The sequence below is a fragment of the Rhamphochromis sp. 'chilingali' genome (genome assembly GCF_963969265.1).
Source record: "Rhamphochromis sp. 'chilingali' genome assembly, chromosome: 19".
NCBI lineage: Eukaryota > Metazoa > Chordata > Actinopteri > Cichliformes > Cichlidae > Rhamphochromis > Rhamphochromis sp. 'chilingali'.
In genome coordinates, this window is record NC_137946.1 from 33350058 (window position 1) to 33365073 (window position 15016).

Below are 15016 nucleotides of genomic sequence, written 5' to 3' on the forward strand. Positions count from 1 at the left end.
TCAAGTTACTTGAAAAAAGTAATCAGTAACGAATTACTGATTACTTCCCCAAAAAAGTAATCCCGTTACCTTACTGATTACTTATTTTCAAAAGTAATTAATTAGTTAGTTACTTAGTTACTTTTTAAAAACACGATTTACAACCTGAAGAGGTGATAAAGCGATAGATCTTTCAGCCCAATTCTACTTTTTCTACATAATCCATCATACAAAATGTAATCAAATGGAAAAGTCTCTTTTTAAAACTTGTTTTATTAGTTTTAATCTTTTAACTTTATGCATCAAGCAAAAATTTAATTATATGCATCATTCTCTGACTTGAATAAATTAGTTTAAGATTTAAACCTATTTTCTGCACATTCCAGCACATAAAATAAAATTTGTTTTGTGTTTACACTCAGTCTTTCAAATAGATGCAAGTAAAACACAGCAGAAAATAAATAAAGTCAAAGACTAAGCGGTCCTTTTGCTCTATTTTCACCTGTAAAGCAGGACTGCAGTAGGCGGAGGTTTACCTTGGTGCAGGTGTGCCGCGGTCAGTGGAAGAATCCGCGAGTTTCTCTGTGAGTTTCCCATTACGTCGTAGCTACTCGGTGCTTGCTTGGAAGTTTAGGGGTTTTTTCGCTGTAAAAAGTTTTCTTCCCACGCACGATGGACGCTAATGTTTTTGTCACTTTTTATGGAATTAAACTCAAAGTAAGGTCAGTACTTCCACGCTTTAAACGCTTCACGCTCATACACAATCGATATGTGATCCATTGTTGATCTGCACACAGGTGTTGTCAGAACGGCGCACTCGCTTACGCCACTGTCGTGAGACATTCTCGCAAAAAAAATCACGGTTTTAGTAACGCAGTAACGCAGCGTTCCTAGGGGAAAGTAACAGTAATCTAATTACCGTTTTTGCAATAGTAATCCCTTACTTTACTCGTTACTTGAAAAAAGTAATCAGATTACAGTAACGCGTTACCAGTAAAGCGTTACTAGTAAAGCGTTACTGCCCATCTCTGGTCTAGACAACCCAAAATGTGATTTTAGATAGTTACTGGATTGCTTTTGAAATGCCTTTGAAATTGTCTTGTTCTTTCAGGTCCATGCAAAATACAAACAACATCTTCACAATACAGCTGGAGGGTTTAAATGTCCCACAGGAAGCCACATATGCTATGTTTCTTTTTCTTTTTTCTCCTACTTGTTTCTAATTGTTGCAAATGTGGGCATTGCTGTTTTGGTTTTTGTTGACAAGAGTCTTCACCAGCCCATGTATATCCTTTTTTGTAATCTGTCCATTAATGATTTATTTGGAAACTCTATCATGATCCCTCGTTTGCTTGTAGACATGTTGAGGCCTCCGTCTGAGCGCCTCATCAGTTATTATGAATGTGTGGTCCAAGCTTTCACCACACATATGTTTAGTACCACAGCTCACACAGTGCTTATGATAATGGCCTTTGACAGATATGTAGCCATCTGTAATCCTCTATGTTATGCTGCAGTAATGACAAATAAGATGTTGATGAAGCTGACAGTTTCTGCCTGGGGGGTGGCCTTTGTTTTGGTTGGGATTCTGCTCGGTCTGACCTTGAGACCGGGCCGATGCAGAACTCTGATCAAAAGCCCCTATTGTGACAATGATAAGATAACTCTTTATTGTCATTGCACAGTCATACATAGTACAGTAGTACAATGAAATTAGAAAACTGTCCTACGTCGGCACTACATATAACACAACACGACACGATATGACACATCACAACGCAACAAACAACACAACACAGTATATTAACTTAGTATAAAAAAGAAGAATCAGTGCATGTGTATCGCACACTGTTATTATTGCACATTAATTATTATTGCACCTTGTTATAAATATAAATATAAATATAATTATTGTTATTGTTTTAAACATTGTTTCCTGCCCCCCCCCCCCCCCCCCCCCCCCCCCTTAAAAAAGTCCAGGGAGGTATCCAGTCAGGTCAGCTATTTACATTGGTCTGGAAGTCCAGCAGTTCATCTAAACAAAAGGCACTTAGCCTAAAACAGATATAGACACGTTTATCCTACCATAAAACAATAAGACAAGGTACGACCTCTCCAATGCAAACTTTGTGTGCATTCCAGAGTGCTCTGGAATGCACACAAAGTTTGCAGACTATTAAGGATCAAACCTCTACCAATCTACAACTAATTATAAAAGTCTAAGCATATATAAGTAGATATTTCTAAGCATAAATGACAATAAACAATACAAAACCTAACACTGCACTGTTTAACCTGTCCTTTGAGGATGTGTTCATTAACAATGTCTATGGCCTCACTTTCACTGTGCTTTTGTTCACAGGTTCTATTGGTAGCATGGTTCTTACCTATACTAAGATTACTGTGGTGTGTCTAACCACTAAGAACAAGTCCCTGATCTTATTATCATTGCAATTACATCATTCAAAATCTGAGGCAATGTGGACACCCTCTGGGAGTCTGTGCCTATAAGACAGCGGAGAACAGTGGCAAACAAGCTGTGCGTTGATGTATTAGTCTACCAACAGCTTTACATCAGCTTTTCTATAACTCAGCCTCATTGTTTTCACTACTATAAAGTTCCTCCTGTAACTTTTATTGTTTCTGATAAGATCATATGGACTTACTATCTCATAAGATCTGTAAGTGTAAAATAACGTTCTTTCAGGATGATGGAGAACTACACCTACAACAGCTACATCCTCCAGTTAGAGGGCTTAAACACTTCAAAGGATTCTCTCTACCCCGCCTTTCTTTTCTTGTTTTTCTCCTACCTGTTTATAATGATTATAAATGTGGGCATTACTATTTTGATTGTCATGAACAAGAATCTTCACCAGCCCATGTATCTCCTTTTTTGCAACTTGCCATTGACTGATATTCTTGCAAACTCTATCGTGGTGCCCCGTTTGCTTATAGACCTTATGAGACCTCCATCTGAGCGCCTCATTAGTTATTATCAATGTGTTGTTCAGGCCTACATTGCGCACTTGGTTGGAACCACAAGTCACACTGTTCTCATGATTATGGCCTATGACAGATATGTGGCCATTTGTAATCCTTTTCACTATGTTTCCATAATGACCAACAAAATGATGATCAAGCTGACAGTTTGTGCCTGGGGAGTGGCCTTTGTTTTGGTCGGGATTCTTCTAGGTCTGACCACACGACTGAGTCGATGCAGGACTTTGATCACAAACCCCTACTGTGACAATGCCTCATTGTTTAAACTTTCCTGTGAAAGTGTGGTCATTAACAACATCTATGGTATCACTTTCACTGTGGCTCTTTATGTGGGCTCTATAGGGGCAATAGTTCTTTCCTATACAAGCATTGCAGTGGTTTGTCTGACCAGTAAGAACAAGTCTTTGAACAGTAAAGCGTTGAAGACCTGCAGCACTCATCTGGTTGTTTATCTGATTTTGACACTTAGTGGAATGACACGTATTACTCTGCATCGCTTCCCTCAGTACTCAGAGTACAGAAAAATCTTTGCTGTTTTGTTTCCTATTTTTCCAGGCAGTCTGAACCCCATTATTTATGGTGTGCAGTCCAAAGACCTACAAAAAGCCCTTTTGAAGTTTTGTGTATCCAAGAAGGTTTTGGCATCATGAACAGAATGTGTTTCTGTTTGTTTTTATAGAAATTCAACATCTAAAGGGAGATCATCTCTGACAGCTATTTTAATCATAATTAGATGGAAGTTAATGTTTTTACTGCTGTAAGAAACGAATGTATAAAACTTTAGTCAGCATTTCAAAATGTGTGTATGTTTGTGTAAAATAAAAGCTTAAGCCAATCTGTGGTTTTGTCTCATTCATGAAGTTTAATTTACATTAGATGACGTTAAATACAAAAGCAAATGTTCGCTATCTGCTGGTAAGCCTTTGTTAAACACAGACACAAGGACTGTGCAGTTTTATTGGAGCTAAATACATAATTAGTATTTAAGAAAGAACATAATGGTATGAAACCAGCAATAACACCCGGTTATACCGATGTAATGAATCAGAGTAATGGCCAAGAGAATACCTTTGCATGGAAGTAATTTTTAGTATTCTTACTTATACCGTAGCTTTCATTTAAAACCAAAAAAGACAATCTCTGGACTTAAATCTGATTGAGATGTTTATATGAACTTAAACAGGCCGCTTAAAATACAGCTGAATTAAAACAATACTCCAAATCCCTCATATTTATGACACATGCACACTAGCCAATTTTGTTCTTACTACTGTGCATATGTTGGCAAATCAGACTGGAACAGTGAATTAGGAACAGTTCACAAAATCAGCACATATCACCATTTTGGTTCAGTATTGTATATGTAAGAAACTGAACCTAAACTGAAAGAATAATAATAAGTGTGTGAATGCGAGAGTGAATGAATAGTGGAAATTAGTCGAATTGTAAAGCGCTTTGGGTGCCCTGAAAAGTGCTATATAAAACCAATCCATTATAATAAGGCAATTTGGCATTAGGCATGTCATTGTGATAATCTTAAGTGAGATTCTTGTACAGTAAAATTTGAGTTGTTGATTTCCAAATGCATTTCATTTGTGAGGTAAAAAACCCCCCATTAAGATTGTTTTCTTTAAATTCATAAAGTTACTGTATAAAGTACATCAATAGTTACTCATTCTCTCATGTTAACTAAGAGGAAAATGTTTTTAAAGAGTATGATTTTTATGCTAAAATACAATGACCCTGCCATCTGTCAGACCTTTCGTGCATGTTCAGAACACAAAGGGTATAAAGTTCAGTCTTTTTTTTTTGACTCTTGGTCTGCTTCACCTTCTTCACTTTGGGGCCTAGTTGTCTGTGACAAAAAGAAATTACAAACAGAGATTAACAATAACCCAGTTATTTATAATACAATAAGGTTTTGGAGGGAAATGCACAAAAGGTTGGGCAGAGAAGATTTTTTTGACTCCTTTATTGAGAAACAAAGACTTTGTTCTAGGAATGTCTCGCAGTCTGTTTGATATGTGGCATAACAACAGGCTAAGGGCGATTTGTATTTAAACAACACACTGATGAACTTTCAGGAACTGGATTCAAATTTTAATATTCCTAGAGAAATTTTTTTTTGGGCTTTCTCCATGTTTGTCATTTTGTTGATTCTGAAATTTCACAATCTGCAGAAACAGCTATATATGAAGATTTGGAGACTTTTCTTATTAAACAAAAAGACAGAACTCATTTTATTTCTGCCTTTTATTCTTTACTATATACTCATAGTAGCAGCACATTGAGTGCTATTCATAAATGGGAGAGAGATCTTAATAATCAATATGTGGAGGAGGAGTGGAAACATAGCTAGATCTACTTTTACTTGCAACTGTTTGCAAGATACCCAATAAAAAAATTTGACACCGCCTAACTCCTAATGCCTGCATAAGATTACACCTGATGTGTCTGTATCAAATGTCAAAAAGAAACTTGTACCTTTTCCTATTACTTTTGGCAATGCAAACTAATTAAAAGATTTTGGAGTTCTATATCTCAAGATCTGAGTAATATCTTTAAGAATTGGATCCAAAAGGACCCTGGATATTTTATTCTTGGTTTACCTTCAAAAGAATTAACATTAACTTACTCACAGCGTAAATTATGTGATAAAATATTGCTGTTAGCTCGGAAATGTTTTCTTATTCTTAACTGGGTTAACCTCCTAAGACCTGAACTCTTCCACGGCATGCATTTTTAATTTCTCTTTGATATTTGGGCTGATTGGAACCCAATGAATGTAAAAACAAAGAATTACCAGATTTTTTTTTACCCAATTTTTGTTTCTAAGAAAAACGAGAGCCACATATGAAGATATTTGTTTTAAATTTTGATAAAACAGAGGCAGTGTAATGTTCTCGTAAGTGGATATCAGTCCCTTGTGGAGCTAAATTTAGTATTTTGGTCTAGACCAGTGTTGGTCAAGTTACTTGAAAAAAGTAATCAGTTCCCCAAAAAAGTAATCCCGTTACTTTACTGATTACTTATTTTCAAAAGTAATTAATTAGTTAGTTACTTAGTTACTTTTTAAAAACACGATTTAGAGGTGATAAAGTGATAGATCTTTCAGCCCAATTCTACTTTTTCTGCATAATCCATCATACAAAATGTAATCAAATGGAAAAGTCTCCTTTTAAAACTTGTTTTTATCAGTTTTAATCTTTTAACTTTATGCATCAAGCAAAAATGTAATTATATGCAACATTCTCTGACTTGAATAAATTAGTTTAACATTTAAACCTATTTTCTGCACATTCCAGCACATAAAATAAAATATTTTTTTTGTTTACACTCAGTCTTTCAAATAGATGCAAGTAAAACACAGCAGAAAATAAATAAAGTCAAAGACTCAGCGGTCCTGTTGCTCTATTTTCACCTGTAAAGCAGGACTGCAGTAGGCGGAGGTTTACCTTGGTGCAGGTGTGCCGCGGTCAGTTGCGCATTACGTCGTAGCTACTCGGTGCTTGCTTGGAAGTTTAGGGGTTTTTTTTCGCTGTAAAAAGAAGTTTTCTTCCCACGCACGATGGACGCTAATGTTTTTGTCACTTTTTATGGAATCAAACTCAAAGTAAGGTCAGTACTTCCACGCTTTAAACGCTTCACGCTCATACACAATCGATATGTGATCCATTGTTGATCTGCACACAGCTGTTGTGAGAACGGCGCACTCGCTTACGCCACTGTCGTGAGACATTCTCGCAAAAAAATCCCGGTTTTAGTAACGCAGTAACGCAGCGTTCCTACGGGAAAGTAACAGTAATCTAATTACCGTTTTTGCAATAGTAATCCCTTACTTTACTCGTTACTTGAAAAAAGTAATCAGATTACAGTAACGCGTTACCAGTAAAGCGTTACTAGTAAAGCGTTACTGCCCATCTCTGGTCTAGACAACCCAAAATGTGATTTTAGATAGTTACTGGATTGCTTTTGAAATGCCTTTGAAATTGTCTTGTTCTTTCAGGTCCATGCAAAATACAAACAACATCTTCACAATACAGCTGGAGGGTTTAAATGTCCCACAGGAAGCCACATATGCTATGTTTCTTTTTCTTTTTTCTCCTACTTGTTTCTAATTGTTGCAAATGTGGGCATTGCTGTTTTGGTTTTTGTTGACAAGAGTCTTCACCAGCCCATGTATATCCTTTTTTGTAATCTGTCCATTAATGATTTATTTGGAAACTCTATCATGATCCCTCGTTTGCTTGTAGACATGTTGAGGCCTCCGTCTGAGCGCCTCATCAGTTATTATGAATGTGTGGTCCAAGCTTTCACCACACAAATGTTTAGTACCACAGCTCACACAGTGCTTATGATAATGGCCTTTGACAGATATGTAGCGATCTGTAATCCTCTGCGTTATGCTGCAGTAATGACAAATAAGATGTTGATGAAGCTGACAGTTTCTGCCTGGGGGGTGGCCTTTGTTTTGGTTGGGATTCTGCTTGGTCTGACCTTGAGACCGGGCCGATGCAGAACTCTGATCAAAAGCCCCTATTGTGACAATGCTGCACTGTTTAACCTGTCCTGTGAGGATGTGTTCATTAACAATGTCTATGGCCTCACTTTCACTGTGCTTTTGTTCACAGGTTCTATCGGTAGCATGGTTCTTACCTATACTAAGATTACTGTGGTGTGTCTAACCACTAAGAACAAGTCCTTGAACAATAAAGCCTTGAAGACCTGCTGCACTCACCTGGTTGTATATCTGATTTTTTTGTTCAGTGGTATGTCCATAATCACTCTGCATCGCTTTCCTGAGTACTAAGGGAGCAGAAAAATTGTTGCTGTCCTGTATCACATCATCCCTGGAAGCCTCAATCCCATCATTTATGGTATGCAATCCAAAGAGATATATCAAATGTTAAGTTAAAGAAGGTTTTGCCATTATTTTAAAGACAATTTTCAGGGTTATTTGAACAGTTTGAAGTGACATATTAATGTTTTTTAAACTGACAGTGTGCAGAGATTGTAACCTGATTTTAACCAGGGCGCCACGATCTTCAGTACGTTGGACTTGCGCAACGCCTACCATCTGGTGAGAATCCGTGAAGGGGATGAGTGGAAAACGGCCTTCAATACTCACCTGGGCCATTTCGAGTACCTTGTGATGCCGTTCGGCCTGACCAACGCCCCAGCCGTGTTCCAGGCTCTTGTTAATGATGTTCTCAGAGACTTTATTAACCGATGTGCTTTTGTCTACTTAGATGAGATTCTCGTCTTCTCCAAATCTAAAGCGGAACATAAGGTCCATGTAAGGCAGATCCTGCAGTGTCTACTGGAAAATAGGCTCTTTGTTAAAGGAGAGAAATGCGACTTCCACATGGATTCAGTGGCATTTATGGGCTACATCATCACCAGAGGGGATTTGAAACCTGACCCGGCAAAAGTTCAGGCAGTGTTGGACTGGCCCAAACCACCCGATCGCCGGCAGCTTCAGCGCCTTCTGGGGTTTGCTAACTTCTACAGACGTTTCATCGGGGATTTTAGTAAAGTTGCTCTGCCTCTCACTAGGTTAACGTCACCCAAGGTGCCATTCCAATGGGACCGGCTGGCTCAGGAAGTCTTCTCTTGCCTCAAGGAACAGTTCGCCACCGCCCCAATCCTTCGCCAGCCAGACCTCTCCCTGAAGTTCATCGTGGAGGTGGATGCATCAGAGACTGGCGTAGGGGCCGTGCTCTCTCAACAGTTCGAGGGCAAGCTCCACCCCTGTGCCTTTTTCTCTCGTCGTCTTTCCCTAGCCGAGAAGAATTATGACATCGGAGACTGCGAACTTCTGGCCGTGAAGCTGGCTCTGGAGCAGTGGAGACACTGGCTGGAGGGGGCCACACAGCCGTTTATTGTATGGACTGATCATAAAAACCTTGAATACATCCGCTCGGCGAAATGGCTCAACTCATGGCAGGCCAGGTGGGCTTTGTTTTTCACCCGGTTTAATTTCACCATCACTTACAGGCCAGGCTCCCGAAACGTTAAACCAGACGCTCTTTCCTGGCAATTCGCTCCAGTCGGAGAGAAGTCCGACCCTGGATCTGTTCTGCCTGCTTCCTGTATTATTGGAGCCGTTACGTGGGAGATCGAAGAGCTCGTCCGGGAGGCACAAGAAACCGACCCTGATCCTGGCACGGGCCCCCCTGATCGACTCTTCGTTCCGGCGGCTGTCCGGTCCCGAGTGCTCCAGTGGGCTCACACAGCCCATTTTTCCTGCCATCCAGGAGTTAACCGCACCACTGCATTCCTGCGCAGGTATTTCTGGTGGCCCGCCCTCATTAACCCTTATGAGCCGGTCGGAGCGGGCACGCTCTGTTTTGCATAACTATTTTTAAATCCTGGTAGCTCTGCAACCACGTAAGCTAGCGCAATAATTTTTTTTGCATATGAAACCGGAGGAGTTGTACTTACATCTTATGCCATCAGCTTGTCCTATGTCACAGTTTCCTTCCACATATAGCTTTGCAAAAACTGCATAAAAAGCGCTTGCAGCAACAAAAACATAATATTCCAGAAACACGCTTTTGCCGATCCTTCCAGCTGTTCATAACACTTCCTACGTTGGAATAGACGTCAGCGCGAACTTTTGCATGTCCGCCATTACCTGCCCGAAACCGGAAGTGACGTCATTTTCGCGGAAATGTAGTTTGTTTTTACCATCAGGGACTCAGGGCCTATACTGGTGTTTTTAAAAGTTATATTTGACTTTGTGACTTTCTGTGTCTTTTCTGGGATGCTTAGGACTCATATTGCACTGCTGGAAATAGTTTTTGCAAATTTGCAGTATAATATTTATTTTAGTTTTTCCTGCAGTATATAAAAATTGGTGTATTTCAAAAATAAAACTATGAAGACACTCAAAATAAATTTCCTGTGGTAGGAAACTATTTTGTGCAACTTTTTTGTATTTACAGTTTTGAGGGATAAGCCTCTTAAATTTCTCTAACTAGAAATATATGTTAAAAAAGCAAAAACGATTTTCAATTTTTTTGTAGTTTATTGCACTTTTTTGCAATTTATGTAATTACTATGCACTTAATGAATACATATCATTAAAATCTGGGCTATAATTGTTGTATTGATGTATAGCAACTTGAAATGCTCCCAAAAATGGCACTACAGCATGTAAAAATATAATATAAGCTCTGGTGGACTTGGTTCTATGGTAGGTCTTAAAGGGTTAAAGACTCACGGGAGTACGTAACCGCCTGCACCACTTGTGCTCAAAATAAGCACTCCAATCAACACCCGTCTGGACGTCTGCAGCCACTCTCCACACCCAGCCGACCCTGGTCCCACATCTCTCTGGATTTCGTCACTGGTCTGCCACCATCTGCAGGTAACACTACAATATTGACCATTGTTGACCGTTTCTCCAAAGCTGCTCATTTCATTGCGCTTCCTAAGCTCCCTACAGCCTTGGAGACTGCCCGACTCCTCACCACACATGTTTTGCGGCTCCATGGCATCCCTGAGGACATTGTCTCGGACGGGGCCCTCAGTTTGCGTCATGGGTGTGGAAGGAGTTCTGCTCTGCCATAGGAGCCAAGGTCAGCCTCTCCTCTGGCTTCCATCCTTCCGCCATGGATGGAGTATGCTCACAACAGTCACACATCCTCTGCTACCGGCGTGTCACCCTTCAAGGCGTCTCTGGGATACCAACCCATGGTTCCCATGGTTGAAGGTGAGCATACTGTTCCATCTGTCCGACATCACCTCCGCATGTGTCGCAGGGCCTGGCGGGCCACTCAGGCGGCTTTACTCCGGATGAAGGAACACAATAAAGCACTCGCAGATCGCCACCGGACAGCCGCCCCTGAATATGTGGTGGGGCAGAAGGTATGGCTCTCCACTCGATTCATGCCCTTACGTGCCGAATCTAAAAAACTCTCCCCCAACTTCATCGGCCCGTTTGAAATCAGTGCTATAATCAACCCTGCATCCGTCTGATTGGCACTGCCACGCAATATGCATGTTCATGATGTATTCCATGTCTCTCAGGTCAAGCCAGTGGTCTCCAGCCCGGTATGCCCTCGTTGCAGGCCCCCGCCGCCCCCCCGGCTCGTGGATGGCCAGCTGGTTTACACCGTCTCGTGCATCATGGACTCCCGGCGCCGGGGTCGGGGATTTCAGTACCTGGTTGACTGGGAGGGCTACGGGCTAGAGGAACGTTCCTGGGTGCCCCGGTCGGCTATCGTGGATAGGGGTCTGCTCCGGGACTTCCACCGCCTGCACCCGGGTAAGCCTGGTGGGTCGCCGGGAGGCTCCCGTTGAGGGGGGGGGGTACTGTCATGGTCCCTGTGCCTCCCTGGCCAGCCCAGTGTGGCCACAAGTTTTTGTTGTTTTTCTCTCTCTCCCTCTCTCTCTCCTACCTGTCTGCCTGGGCGGAGCTCTGATTGGGCTCCTGCCCTTGGCCCACGCACCTGCAGCTGATCTCGAGTGAATTGCAGTTGATCCCTGGCTCTTCTTAAGGCTGGGGCTCTGAGCTATTCGTTGCTGGAATATTGAGTAACCCTCATCAGTATTGCCTGGCTTCATTGTGAATCAGTTGTTCCCGTGCTTGCCGCCGACTTACCCTCGTCTATGTTTATAGGTTTATTTGGACCCGCCCGTTTTGACTCCGTGAGTGTGAGTGGGTTGCTCGTGTGAGGAGTGTTTGGACAAGGAGCGGAGCAAGTGTGAAGAAGTGTGTTTCCCCGGCCTATTTATCCCTGGGACCCTGGTGTTTCTCTCCACCCCCCCTTCATGTGTACATAGCGCACTGGAGTTATTAATAAAGTGTTGTTGAACCGTGATACCTCAGTCTGTGCCTGAGTCCGTCCACCACCGTGACAAACCTGGCTTAATAAATGAGATCTTTGCCAACTCGATCCGTTGTCAGTATTACAAATTTACTTCTCCAATTCTATTAATATGAATTAAAGTCATTACATTTCTGTCAGTACCAGATTGCTAAAATAAAAGGGAGTAATGCAACACTGCTGAAACTGCTTCTGAAGCACTGCTTTTTGCACTCTATATGCTAGGGGTGCAACGATACTCGTATCGATATTGAACCATTCGATACAGTGCTTTCGGTTCGGTACGCATATGTATCGAACAATACAAAATTTTTAATTTATTTTATCAACTTTCCTTCTGACGATGCTGTCTGTGTTGAGCGCTCAGTGATCTGCGCTCGACAGTGCAGCCTAGGCGGAGTAGTCGAACGCAGATTCACTGAGCGCAGGGCAAGCTAACGAGACAGAAGTTAAGCTCTCGTTGCAACATGGCAAATTGAACCTCCCCCACCCTCATTCTGGCGTTTGGAACTATTTTGGTTTCCATGTGACGGTATGACCCTGAAGGTAAGCGCGTCATGGACAAAAGTAAAACAGTATGTCGGATGTGCCACGTAATGCTCAATTACATGGGTGGGAACTAGTGCGTTAGCGCAGTTAGCTCGTTAACGTGTTGGCCGTCCAGCCCCATGCACGGGGCGATCCGTGTTAGCTTGTTAACGGAGATTTGCCGTGTTGTGGCGTTAACGTCATTTCAGATTAACGCTGACAGCTCTAGTGGGAACACAACGAATATGACTGCACATTTACTCCGACAGCATCCTAGTGCAAAGACAAGTGGAAGCAGACAAAAACAACAAGCAGGCTACAAACTTTACCCGAGTCGTTTAGACAGCCGTTAGCACAGGATTTTCCTTATGGGGACCTGATATGTTTAATATGCTGCTGAGAATATAGCCCAGAAGAAGCGTATAGTATAGCTTTTATTTTGGAAAGAGCCATTTCTCTGTAATAAACTCTTTTCCAAAGATGAGTGATTCCTCAATCAGATAGATTTATTATTTTGTTACTTTGTTGTTTCAGCAACATTAAATTTAAAAACTGTACTTTTGAGTTAAAATATATATTTATAATTTTAATAAATGACAAATTAAAAAGGCATGAACATTTTTTTTGTATCGAAAAAATATCGAACCGTGACACCAAAGAATCGAACCGAACCGTGAATTTTGTGTAGCGTTGCACCCCTACTATCTGCGTGTATTATAAGGAAAAGATGGAAAGAAATTCCTTGTCAAAATAAAAGATATCTGAATGAATTGAAATGGTAAAATGCTTGTTCCTACTATTTTGGTCATTTGTGGGTGTTGTGTGCTTTCTCTTGGAGGATTATTTGGTAAGGGCCCTGATAACAAAGGAATTGCCTTGAGTTTTCACGAACAAAGCACCTTTGATCTTATTATCATTGCAATTACATCATTCAAAATCTGAGGCAATGTGGACACCCTCTGGGAGTCTGTGCCTATAAGACAGCGGAGAACAGTGGCAAACAAGCTGTGCGTTGATGTATTAGTCTACCAACAGCTTTACATCAGCTTTTCTATAACTCAGCCTCATTGTTTTCACTACTATAAAGTTCCTCCTGTAACTTTTATTGTTTCTGATAAGATCATATGGACTTACTATCTCATAAGATCTGTAAGTGTAAAATAACGTTCTTTCAGGATGATGGAGAACTACACCTACAACAGCTACATCCTCCAGTTAGAGGGCTTAAACACTTCAAAGGATTCTCTCTACCCCGCCTTTCTTTTCTTGTTTTTCTCCTACCTGTTTATAATGATTATAAATGTGGGCATTACTATTTTGATTGTCATGAACAAGAATCTTCACCAGCCCATGTATCTCCTTTTTTGCAACTTGCCATTGAATGATATTCTTGTAAACTCTAACGTGGTGCCCCGTTTGCTTATAGACCTTATGAGACCTCCATCTGAGCGCCTCATTAGTTATAATCAGTGTGTTGTTCAGGCCTACATTGCGCACTTGGTTGGAACCACAAGTCACACTGTTCTCATGATTATGGCCTATGACAGATATGTGGCCATTTGTAATCCTTTTCACTATGTTTCCATAATGACCAACAAAATGATGATCAAGCTGACAGTTTGTGCCTGGGGAGTGGCCTTTGTTTTGGTCGGGATTCTTCTAGGTCTGACCACACGACTGAGTCGATGCAGGACTTTGATCACAAACCCCTACTGTGACAATGCCTCATTGTTTAAACTTTCCTGTGAAAGTGTGGTCATTAACAACATCTATGGTATCACTTTCACTGTGGCTCTTTATGTGGGCTCTATAGGGGCAATAGTTATTTCCTATACAAGCATTGCAGTGGTTTGTCTGACCAGTAAGAACAAGTCTTTGAACAGTAAAGCGTTGAAGACCTGCAGCACTCATCTGGTTGTTTATCTGATTATGACACTTAGTGGAATGGCACTTATTACTCTGCATCGCTTCCCTCAGTACACAGAGTACAGAAAAATCTCTGCTATTCTGTTTGGTATATTTCCAGGCAGTCTGAACCCCATTATTTATGGTGTGCAGTCCAAAGACCTACAAAAAGCCCTTTTGAAGTTTTGTGTATCCAAGAAGGTTTTGGCATCATAAACAGAATGTGTTTCTGTTTGTTTTTATAGAAATTCAACATCTAAAGGGAGATCATCTCTGACAGCTATTTTAATCATAATTAGACGGAAGTTAATGTTTTTGCTGCTGTAAGAAACTAATGTATAAAACTTTAGTCAGCATTTCAAAATGTGTGTATGTTTGTGTAAAATAAAAGCTTAAGCCAATCTGTGGTTTTGTCTCATTCATGAAGTTTAATTTACATTAGATGACGTTAAATACAAAAGCAAATGTTCGCTATCTGCTGGTAAGCCTTTGTTAAACACAGACACAAGGACTGTGCAGTTTTATTGGAGCTAAATACATAATTAGTATTTAAGAAAGAACATAATGGTATGAAACCAGCAATAACACCCGGTTATACCGATGTAATGAATTTTAAAGGCCAAGAGAATACCTTTGCATGGAAGTAATTTTTAGTATTCTTACTTATACCGTAGCTTTCATTTAAAACCAAAAAAGACAATCTCTGGACTTAAATCTGATTGAGATGTTTATATGAACTTAAACAGGCCGCTTAAAATACAGCTGAA

The 15016-nt window shown here is 40.7% G+C and overlaps 2 protein-coding genes and 1 pseudogene across 3 annotated transcripts; all 3 read left to right on the plus strand.

Moving 5' to 3' along the window:
- The first annotated feature begins 1094 nt into the window (after positions 1 to 1094).
- LOC308387516 (olfactory receptor 8G17-like) lies at positions 1095 to 2490 on the plus strand (annotated as a pseudogene). Its single transcript has 2 exons — positions 1095 to 1625; positions 2252 to 2490. The product of its transcript is annotated as an olfactory receptor 8G17-like (transcript).
- Positions 2491 to 2687: 197 nt separating this feature from the next.
- Positions 2688 to 3632, plus strand: LOC308387716 (olfactory receptor 8G17-like; the record flags this gene model as incomplete). The annotated part of the gene is made up of 1 exon (XM_080867967.1): positions 2688 to 3632. The coding sequence occupies one exon, from the start codon at positions 2688 to 2690 to the stop codon at positions 3630 to 3632; it is 945 nt and encodes a 314-aa protein (XP_080724093.1).
- A 9888-nt stretch (positions 3633 to 13520) lies between these two features.
- On the plus strand, positions 13521 to 14465 carry LOC308387717 (olfactory receptor 8G17-like; the record flags this gene model as incomplete). Its single annotated transcript, XM_080867968.1, has 1 exon — positions 13521 to 14465. One exon carries the CDS (start codon positions 13521 to 13523, stop codon positions 14463 to 14465), a length of 945 nt encoding a protein of 314 aa, XP_080724094.1.
- Positions 14466 to 15016: the final 551 nt, after the last annotated feature.